This window comes from Entelurus aequoreus, linkage group LG12, assembly GCF_033978785.1.
Source record: "Entelurus aequoreus isolate RoL-2023_Sb linkage group LG12, RoL_Eaeq_v1.1, whole genome shotgun sequence".
NCBI classification, from domain to species: domain Eukaryota; kingdom Metazoa; phylum Chordata; class Actinopteri; order Syngnathiformes; family Syngnathidae; genus Entelurus; species Entelurus aequoreus.
The window spans coordinates 34557968-34569330 of record NC_084742.1 but is presented as its reverse complement, the minus strand read 5'-3'; the positions used below and the strand labels follow the sequence as shown (position 1 = coordinate 34569330).

Sequence of the window (11363 nt, the reverse complement as noted above, 5' to 3'; positions counted from 1 at the left end):
TGAAAAATATACCAAAGCTCATTACATGACTCCAAGACAGGCTGCTCTCTCTTTAATGCAAACTGACAATCTGTCAAAATCAACTGTACAAATGAAAAAAGAGGATGTTAAAGGTCATACAGTTCACACTACATCCCGTGTCACAAATGCCATCAAACAAGATCACATTCTTGATTTACTAAAAGCACAACATGATTTTAATGCCTTATTGGTTAAGCAGAATGTCCATTCCTCTTTACCATCAAGAGACGTACCTGTGTTTGATGGAGATCCGTTTCAGTATGAAACCTTTATAAGGGCATTTGAATATGGAGTGGAGAAAAAGTATGACACCTATGACTGTTTGCATTATTTGGAACAATATACTAGAGGGCATCCAAAAGAGCTGTTTCAAAGTTGCCAACATATGCCTCCGTCCCAGGGCTACCAGAAGGCAAGACAGCTACTCAAGGAACATTTTGGTAATGAATATCATATTGCAACAGCATATATGGAAAAGGCTTTTTCCTGGGGAACAATTAAATTGGAGGATATAAAAGGATTGAGAGCATTCTCTCTATTCCTCAGAAGTTGTTCCAATGCAATGGGAAATCTGGCCTATATGGAAGAACTGAATGTTGTTTCTAATATGAGGACCATCATCCTAAAGCTTCCATACAAGCTCAGAGAGCAGTGGAGGAACAAGGCCTGTGACCTACAGGAGAAGCAAGGCCATCGTGCTATTTTCCCAGACCTTGTGAACTTTATTGAAAAACAAGTCAAAATACTCTCTGATCCACTGTTTGGTAACATTCAGGACACTAAGCAATCAACTGTCAAACCCTCATCCGTCCCTAAGCCAAGAGTAAAGTCATGTCCAAGAAGCAGCTTTGCAACAACATTAATACCCATAGAAACTGTGGAGTCAAATGAAGGAAAAAGGAATGTGATTGTCAAATCTCACAGTTGTCTGTTCTGTAAGAAGAGTGGTCACACACTGGAGTGCTGTCCACAATTCAAGAGGAAGAAGCACAAAGAAAATATAGACTTCTTAAAGGAAAAAGGAGTCTGTTTTGGCTGTCTGAAAATAGGACATTTAAGTCGAGACTGCAGAAATCGTCTATTATGTGAAATCTGTAAACAACAACATCCACAAATACTCCACATTGAACAGACAGAACAAACACAAACCAAATCAATTGGAACCAATACTGTTGTCCCACCTCCCAAGCACACTTGTGGTCATATTGGGGCCGGGGAGGACCCCTCCATCTACTCCATTGTACCTGTACAAGTTAAAAGCAACAAGGGAGACACAGCGTTACAAACATATGCATTTTTGGATCACTGATGCAAAGACTGAACATTACAGGACAAAGAACAAACATCCTTCTCAAAACCATGAATCAAGTGAAACCCGAAACCAGCTACCACATCACTGGACTGGAAATAGCCAGGATAAATACGAATGACTTTATTCAATTGCCTGATGTATTTACACACAAAACCATGCCAGTTTCACCACACAATATTCCAAAACAGCAGGATTTGAAACACTGGCCATATCTAAATCATATCACATTACCTGAAATTGACTCTGACATCGACCTCCTCATTGGCATGAATGCCTCTAAGGTACTGGAACCCTGGGAGGTGGTCAACAGCCAGGAGGACGGGCCATACGCTGTGAGGACCCTATTGGGATGGGTCATTTATGGTCCTTTAAAAGGAGATGACACCAGCAGGCATAATGGCTGCCCTGTTGCTGATGTCAATAGAATATATATTCTAAACCTGGAGGACGTATTAGTCAAACGGTACAACCAAGATTTCAGTGAAAGATCCAGTAAGGAAACAGAGGAAATGTCAAGAGAAGAGGAAAAGTTTCTTGATATTGTGAGTCACTATGCAAAGATTAAAGATGAACATTACTGTTTAAACTTACCTTTTAAAGAAGAAGATCCCATCATGCCGAACAACCGTTGTATTGCAGAGCAACGCATCCAGAGCCTGAAACGCAAGTTCAACAAAAATGAAAAGTTCCATAAAGAATATACATCTTTCCTCACAGATATGATTGACAGTGGCTATGCTGAATTGGTACCAGCAGACCAGCTGAATAGAAAAGCTGGAAGACTGTGGTATATTCCACATCATGGTGTGCACCACTCAAAAAAAGGAACATTAAGAGTTGTTTTTGACTGTGGTGCAGTCTTTAAAGGAACATCACTGAACTGTGAACTACTTCAGGGTCCTGATCTTACCAACTCACTTATCGGAGTCCTCATCAGATTCAGACAAGAACCGGTTGCCTTGATGGCAGACATTAAAGCCATGTTCCATCAGGTTAAGGTCTGATAAGCATGTCGACTACCTGAGATTCTTATGGTGGCCTGATGGTGATATGCAGCAAGATCTGACTGAATATAGGATGAAGGTACATCTATTTGGAGCTGTGTCATCACCAAGTTGTGCAAATTTCGCTTTGAGGAAAACTGCTGAAGACAACCAAGCTCATTTTCCACCTGAGGTGACAGACACAGTACGCCATAACTTTTATGTAGATGACTGTTTACGTTCGATTCCCACAGAACAAGAAGCTGTACAATTAGTAAAAGATCTGACTGCTCTCTGCCAAATGGGTGGGTTTACTCTGTCCAAATGGATCAGCAACAGCCGTGCTGTATTAACATCTATTCCACAAGAGCACAGGGCTAAAGAAATCAAGGAGTTGGATTTGGACAAGGACAATCTACCAATGGAAAGAGCCCTAGGACTACACTGGTGTGTGGAAACTGATGTGTTCAAGTTCACAGTTGTTGTACCAGAAAGACCACACACTAGACGTGGCATTTTGTCTGTGGTCAGCTCTGTATACGACCCTTTAGGATTTCTAGGACCATTTACTCTGCCAGCCAAAATGATTATGCAGGAGCTCTGCAAGGAAAAGCTTGAATGGGATGAAACCATACCACATGTTTTCTCTCAACAGTGGACAGGATGGCTAGCAGATCTCAGCAAAATGAAGGAGTTTAAAGTTGACCGGTGCATGAAGCCTACACACTTTGGTCAAATCACACACTCACAGCTGCATCACTTTTCGGATGCCAGTGAGAGTGGCTACAGAACCGTCTCATATCTAAGACTGGAAAACAAAAACAAAGAAGTGCATGTTGCATTCATCATAGGAAAATCAAGAGTGGCACCATTAAAACAAATGACAATTCCCAAAATGGAGCTGGCTGCAGCTGTCCTCGCTGTCAAAGTTGACACAATGCTGCGAAAGGATCTACAGTTAAAACTGGAGAAATCATTTTTCTGGACGGATAGCACAACCGTGCTTAAATACATAAGCAACGAAACCAAACGCTTTAAAACATTTGTAGCAAACAGAGTCTCTTTTGTAAGGGATGCTACCGACATATCACAATGGAGATACGTGTGCACAAAGGAAAACTCTGCAGATGCAGCATCAAGAGGGCTGACAGCAGATCGCTTCCTAGGCTACAAAAATTGGATAAGAGGACCAGATTTTCTCTGGAAAGCAAGCCAAGAATGGCCAATCTTGCAAGTTGAATCCAAAATCTCTGTTGATGATCCAGAGATCAAACCTGGCATCACAGTAAATGCCATTGTCAAAAGTCAGTTGAACCCAACTAACTATTTCATCCACTACTTCTCATCCTGGATGAGACTGAAGATTGCAATAGCCTGGCGTTTAAAAGTAAAGACCACACTCTTGCAACTGACTAGGAAAAGAAAAGAAGTTCAAACTGCTGTGAGTAGTGTTGAAAATGATCCTGTCAAATTGAAGAAGAAGAAGAAGTGGTGGAAGAAGAAGAAGAAGAAGTGGTGGAAGAAGAGGATGAAGTAGACAAAGGAAAAGACAAAGAAGGAAAAGGCAAAGACAAGGAAAAGACTAAAAACAACATACTGGAAAGACCAATAACCAAGATATGTCTCCTCCAAACTGAAATTGAAGATTAATGAAGATTCAAGATTAATGAACTATAAATGCCTACATATTTTTATTTTGAAATTTTAAAAAAAAACGGAAAAAAACAACAACACAAAACTGAGAAGAAGAATCGTGTAAAAGTGAATTTGAATGGCTCCCTTTCAAGTAATTGTTACAGTGTGAACAATTAGGGGCTGGTGTGTAGGAGCCATTTAAGGCATCTTTATTTTTGTGTTGGCATTACTTTATTTTGTCACTAGTTGGCGGGCTTTTTGGTTGAGCAGTGCAGGGGGGGAAGGCATATGTAGGAGCACAGGTGAGCCAAACGAGGAAGGACTCAGGTGTGGGAGCACAAACCGCTCTTACCAGCAGCAGACAGCAGCAGACAGCAGCAGACAACAGCAAACCACAGCAGACAACAGCAACAGGCAGGAGAACATATTGTAGCGTCCCAGAAGAGTTAGTGTTGCAAAGGATTCTGGGTATCTGTTCTGTTGTGTTTATGTTGTGTTGCGGTGCGGTGCGGATGTTCTCCCGAAATGTGTTTGTCTACTTGTTTGGTGTGGGTTCACAGTGTGGTGCATGTTTGTGACTGTGTTAATGTTGTTTTATACGGTCACCCTGAGTGTGACATGTGTGGCTGTTGACTAAGTATGCTGTGCTTTCACTTGTGTGCGTGTGTTTAAAATTGACTTGATCATTAAAAGATTGAACCGATCGTTCATTGGGTCAGCATTTCTTAACATCTTCAAGCAAAGACATTTGTCAAACCCGTTCAACGCTACAATATAACACAATATCACTGCAATAATCCCTGGTATGTTTCATTCACCCTGCAAATTCGTTAATAAATATGCATAAACTGGATATCCGACTGGACCTCACTTCATATACAATGTTTGCTACTGCGTAGGATCACTCCCTCAAACCTGTTGAGTAATGACAATAAATTGGAACATTTGAAGGTGAAGATTGCCATTACAGTGATATTTCTCCTCTTTTGTTGAGATTGTTGTACATTCTTGGGTAGCAGGTTATAGTTTGCTTTATACATAATTTTAGCTGTTTGCAAATGCACCAAATCGTTGAATTTCAATAATTGTGATTTTATAAAAATTAAGGGTTTTTATATGATCCTCTGTATCCAATATGATGTATTATTCTAACTGATCTTTTTTGTAGCACAGTTAATGAATGAAGCGCACATTTGTAGTTGTTTCCCCATATTTCCACACAATAACTCAGATATGGTAACACTAGCGAGCAGTAGAGAATATGAAGTGATTTTTGGTCTAGAACAAGGGTCGGGAACCTTTTTGGCTGAGAGAGCCACAAAAGCCAAATATTTTAAAATGTTCCGTGAGAGCCATATAACATTTTTTTTAACACTGAATACAACTAAATACGTGCATTTTTAAGTAACACCAACATTTTTAGAGTATAATAAGTATCTTATTCTTTTTAATAACATTGTTATTCTGAAGCTAACCAATAATAGATAAAATACTTCTTACTAGAGATGTCCGATAATATCGGCCTGCCGATATTATCGGCTGATAAATGCTTTAAAATGTAATATCGGAAATTATCGGTATCGGGTTTTTTTTGTTTTTGTTTTTTTTGTTTTTTGTTTTTTAATTAAATCAACATAAAAAACATAAGATACACTTACAATTAGTGCACCAACCCAAAAAAACTCCCTCCCCCATTTACACTTATTCACATTCACACAAAAGGGTTGTTTCTTTCTGTTATTAATATTCTGGTTCCTACATTATATATCAATATATATCAATACAGTCTGCAAGGGACACAGTCCGTAAGCACACATGATTGTGCGTGCTGCTGGTCCGCTAATAGTACTAACCTTTAACAGTTAATTTTACTCATTTTCATTAATTACTAGTTTCTATGTAACTGTTTTTATAATGTTTTACTTTCTTTTTTATTCAAGAAAATGTTTTTAATTTATTCATCTTATTTTATTTTATAATTTTTTTTTAAAAAGGACCTTATCTTCAATCAATCAATCAATCAATCAATCAATCAATCAATGTTTATTTATATAGCCCTAAATCACAAGTGTCTCAAAGGGCTGCACAAGCCACAACGACATCCTCGGTACAGAGCCCACATAAGGGCAAGGAAAAACTCACCCCAGTGGGACGTCGATGTGAATGACTATGAGAAACCTTGGAGAGGACCACATATGTGGGTCCTTACTTCACAGAAATTCACATACTCCGGGTGGGTCTGTAACATAACCCTCACGATAACCTAGGGAACACTGTAGGGAAACATAAAATAAATATACATTTTTACAAGTTGCTGTCAAACGAGTATTTTTATAAACCAGATTAATCACACTTTTACATTTGGATTAATCATGATTAATCACAAGTTATTACTTGCTTGCATAATTTAAATTAAATTTTAAAAAATGCAATTGTATTGTCACAATGTCATTGAGGTACATTTTATAAGTGTTTTTTACTTGAGTGTTGAATGTTTATTTGCTTATCTAAAAGCATGGGCGGGTATATTTTGAAGCAAAATTTGAGCACAACAGTCAGAGCCTCTTAACATTTCTTAACGCGTAACATGTCTTCACCTGCACTGGCTTGGTTTTAGCATATTTGATGGATAAAATGTATAAAAATGTCCCTAATTGTTCTGCTTGGGGCCCAGTTTGAAATACGTGGCACTCAGCATCAAGGGTTGGAATTGGAGGTTGGGGGTTAAATCACCAAATGATTCCCGGCCGTGGCCACCGCTTCTGCTCACTGCTCCCCTGTGGGGATGGGTCAAATGCAGAGGATAATTTCACCGCACCTAATGTGTGTGTGACAATCATTGGCACTTTAACTTTAAAACCCCGATCTAAGGTGTCTTGTTTTTTTTTTTTTTGCTCGGGCACTGTAGTCCTCTGTGTATCCTAAAGTGCAGACTGAATAAAACATGGCAGCCGGTTTCTGTTGTTGACATCAGCGTGATTTTTTAATGTTTTTAAATAATTCAGCGTGGTCCGGGACGAAGAGGAGGTGGTCATAAAATGGTGGATGAGTGCTTTCCTAATTTTGAAGTTGTGTTCATGTATGTTTTGTGTTAAATATGTGAGGTAAGTGAAACACTGAGAAAATAGTTACTACAGTGCATTCTTGCTGATTGAATTGATCCATGTTTTCTGCAGTGAACTTTTCCTGGCTGGTTCAGTGACATTTTGTTCCAAAAAAGGAAGTGGCTGAAATATTTAGCACCAGTGAAAACGTTTTTATCACACTTCAGTAAACTAACAATTTACGTTGCATGCATTTTACTTTTTTGCACATACAAATTGTGCACTACTACAAGAGTAAGTGGAAGTATAATTTGTTTATTAGCATGCTTGGGGATCATGATGATTTCCCTCCATGGATGCCTGAATTCCTGGTCAATCTTGCCCCAAAGGAGCTGTGCAGCAGCACCTCAGCATCCTTCCTACTCTCTTTCTCTTCTTCTTCTTCTTTTTCTGTTTCTTTCTCCTGTTGTGTTTCCTGATAAACCTCCTCAGAGACCGGATATGTTTTGCCTGCTTCTGGATCTTGGACTCAAGGTGGGACTGGATGGCTGTGGACTGAGACTCTAGGTCTACTGAGGCGCCATACACCTCCCACGTCATTCCCTGCTCGTCTTTCGCCACATCCCGTGGCGTAGCTCCCACTTCCTCTCCCGCTTGCACCCTCACATTCTTCACTTCTTCACCGTCTCCCTTTATGCTATTAGCATTTTCTTGTTTGACTTGGCTGCACAGCTCAATATCAATCTTACAGACATGCTTTCGAAGAGGCTGCACAGCTGGCACACAACACAGTGACACAGTTGGAGAGGTCAAGCTATATGATTGACAGCTGGGAGAACCAATCAGGGAGAAGGAGGGAGCTCCTCTTAGCAGGCTTGGACTGGTGGATACCGAGTGCTCCGTCACACGCACCTTCGCCTGGACCCCCACCTCTCTCCTCTCTGATGCCCGAGGACGAAGCGTCTCACTGAAGTTTAGCCTCTCTGGAGCAGAAGGAGAATGGAAGGGGTGTGACAGTGGGATGTTGACATTTTCGTTTCTCAGTTGACCCACTTTGTTCTGAGGTGGCCTCCCATTACTTCCTGGGGACCCCCCAGCCTCAACCAACCACTGCTTGGCCTCCTGTGATGGCACAGTTCCTCCTGTCACTGTCACCTTCCATTGTCCTTTCTTCAGAGCAACACCCCTTGTCAGTGATGACATGTCCACCATGTCAAAGGTAAGACCCTTAGTCAAGTTTGCCACAGATTCAGGCTCTTGTGTGCATTCTCCGTGTGTGGTCACGGCAACACAGGTTCTGGTTTTTGGACTGGAAGCGGCCAGAGGAACTAGATGGAGTGAAACCAAAGCAACACATTAACTGTTGGTGAAATTGGCTGTTAAAAGAAAACACTTGTAAACTCTTACCTAGAGTAGAACATGGACTACTAGGCCTAGAGACTAAAACTGGACTTGGCGAGACCATTATAGATGGGGGGAGAGTCGGTTCAGTTTTAAAAGAATCCGACTTGGGTTTCGGACCTGGTCTAGATTTTAAACTTGAATTTTCTTTGGCCAACATGTCACTGCTTACACTGTCAGTTTTGCGGTCGAGACTTTCTCTGGATCCACTCTTAGGGTAAACATTTGATCTCGTCTTGAAGCTGTAGCCCATTTTCTGCGCAGAACTTCCCTTTGATCCACAACTGTTTTTCGGAGCCCTTTTTGATTCAAGGCTGTCTTTGGGCGCTATTGTGATTTTGGAGTTGAGTGTAGGTTTGAATAGTTTGGGATTATTGTCACCAACAAGGATTGATTGCATCTTCTCCATTTGTGGCTTTGGGTTTACAAAAGTGGATGAAACTGTGTGGATAGCTGGTTCTGCTTCTTCAATGGCTGGAGAAGTTTGACCCAGATGATACCCAGAATCTTCTCTGTGATGTTGGACCATTGGATCTTGCTTCTTAACGCTTTGCATTTTAAGGCTCAGTTTAACATGGCTGGTCGTCCTCATTGGGGTTTCACTTTGGGGTTTGGGCTTTAAGGCGCCTGATGCGTCCACTCTCAATGTTCGTGTTTTGTCCCTCTCACTTACTCTGGGGCTGCGAACACATTTTTGCACTCTGTGTGATTCAGATTCCTTCATGGTCATCAAAGAGATTTTGGGCTTCCCGCCTTCCTGACTTTGCCTTGCTGCAAGTTTCCCATCATTCTTCTGAGAGCGGGGATCGTTCATTGAGGTCACGCTGAGGTTTAGGTTGAAGTTAGGCTCCTCTCCCGTCTGGGCATTAGCATCGTTTTGGTCAAGGGAATTCACAAACCCTGCAAGCCCTGGAATCTGTTGTTGGGATTTAACAGTATCCTTCCTGCGCTCGGAGTTGTATGAGGTTTCCATGGTAGCAAACGCTTGACAGTTGTTTTGTTTTAGGGCATGGAAAGCAAAACATGCAAGTTTAATTTGTGCATTAGTTTTATTATGTTAAAATGTAATCAAATGTATTGTATCAATACTGTTTGGCATAACCTACATGGAGATATACATCGTAGCAATACAGTATTACCATTAACAAAAACACACATTGATTGCAGTGTTAAGAATAAGTCCTCTCACCATACTTGGATGTCAGCTTCCACTCACGCAATGTGCCGCCTTGCCGACGTCTCCTCACCGACTAAAGGCATCGAATCTCCGCCGCCTCACAGGAGGCACGTATGAATAAATAAGAAGGAGGCAAGGCACACATCTACATTCATTTACCCCTGCCATCTTTTGGGATCCTTAATAAAGACACATAAGATAGATAGATAGTACTTTATTGAAGCATGTAAGTTTCTGTCGTCGTTATTAGGTCTTTGTAGTGTGTGCATTTTCAAATGACATTTTGTTGAGTCGTCTTCTGCTGGTTACTTGGATACTGACTGTCACCGACACCTGAGTGCTTTGTGCGTGTTTAGTGCGTCTGTGTGTGCGTGTGTGTTTGCATGTGTTTGTGCCTGCGTGCGTGCGAGAGACCATTTATGATTCAATGTTTAGATTTAGAAATTATATACATTAGTATGTAAAGTCAGTTTATGTATTTTTATATATCTTATCTGTATGTCCGTTTAAGTGTCTGACCTTTGACGCAATAATTACAAAGCTGTTCTACATGTGGCCTAATGTACAACTGAAACATTTAATGCTGTTTATTCACTTTAAATTGAGTGTTTCAAATTGACTGTACTAATAAGTTGCATATGATCCACTAAGTCTGTGTGCGCAATAGATAGCAAGAGCAAAAGTAGTGCAGACTGTCCTATTTAAATGAGGATTTTGCGTGAACTACAATACTCAGTTCCCTCCACATTCATGTTATCATGCGCCTCCTACCTGTGGCGTTTTGCTTTTTTTTTTAAATATCAAGTAGACATGTACTACTTTTTCTGGGAATTTTAAAAACAGTCCTGCAGTGTGATCATAATGGAACCATTAAACCGTTAAATCACCAAAAATTATTCCTGGGCGCGGCCACTGCTGCTGCTCACTGCTGCTGCTCACTGCTCCCCTCACCTCCCAGGGGGTGAACAAGGGGATGGGTCAAATGCAGAGAACAAATTTCACCACACCTAGTGTGTGTGTGACAATCATTGGTACTTTAACTTTAACTTTATTAACCCACTTTTTAACATCCTAAAGGTGTCACTAATACGTTGGTGCACTGAAATGATACAGACGTTTAAAAAAATAATTAAAAAATGCGTACTGCAAGAAGTTGTTTTCATTGCCAGCAAAGACCAAAACATATTAAATACATTTGTTTTCATCAGCCCCTTAAAGGGGAACTGTACTTTTTCGTTCCCAATCATTATGAAAGACATGACGACAGAAAAAAATGTTTTAATGCATTCTAAATAGTAAATCAATGCGATAAAAAGTCTGCTTATAATGGAGCCTATGGGAGCAGCTCTATTCTGCCTATGAAGCCCCTAAAAAAACATCCAAACACCTCCCTTAAGGTTTTATATAGATGTAAGTATATATGTAATGTAGTAACAGGCACATTCATAATATTTAATATTACTCACTGCAGACTTTATGAGAGCCAACAAACTTAACAAAACATCACTTACTGTAAAGGTCTGCTGTCATTAGGATGCCGACTACTAGGATGTTCATATATTCCCGTTTAGATGAAGAATGACTCATAATCCTCACAAAGAAAAGTAGGGTGGAACCAAGAGTCTTTTTGTGTCGCTCTTGCCATTCCCGGGTCTAAATTGGTTGTTAAAGTGTCCCAACTTGTCAGAAGAAGTCCTATCCATGTGAGAGGCATGATTTATGATCTAGAATAAAGTTTGAGGAGCAAGAAAACAGCTAATGAGTCGATCATGTCAACATTGGCACACAAG

At 40.4% G+C, this 11363-nt stretch overlaps 2 protein-coding genes across 5 annotated transcripts in view; one reads left to right on the top strand and one right to left on the bottom strand.

Annotated features, from left to right (window-relative positions):
* LOC133662097 (protein phosphatase methylesterase 1-like) overlaps positions 1 to 11363 on the top strand; it is a 40529-nt gene that overhangs the window by 15805 nt on the left and 13361 nt on the right. The gene's annotated exons all lie outside the window — the stretch shown is intronic.
* Positions 6429 to 9628, bottom strand: LOC133662095 (G protein-regulated inducer of neurite outgrowth 1-like). The gene is made up of 3 exons (XM_062065779.1): positions 9586 to 9628; positions 8403 to 9380; positions 6429 to 8323 (listed from the first exon to the last, which is right to left on the bottom strand). Exons 2-3 carry the CDS (start codon positions 9367 to 9369, stop codon positions 7368 to 7370), a joined length of 1923 nt encoding a protein of 640 aa, XP_061921763.1. The 5' UTR covers positions 9370 to 9380; positions 9586 to 9628; the 3' UTR covers positions 6429 to 7367.

Excerpts from the sequence above, each read along its gene's own strand:
- LOC133662095 (XM_062065779.1), bottom strand. The coding sequence starts at position 9,369 with ATGGAAACCTCATACAACTCCGAGCGCAGGAAGGATACTGTTAAATCC. Across the intron at positions 8,324-8,402 it reads TAGTCCATGTTCTACTCTAG|TTCCTCTGGCCGCTTCCAGT; the intron begins GTAAGAGTTTAC and ends CACTCCATCTAG.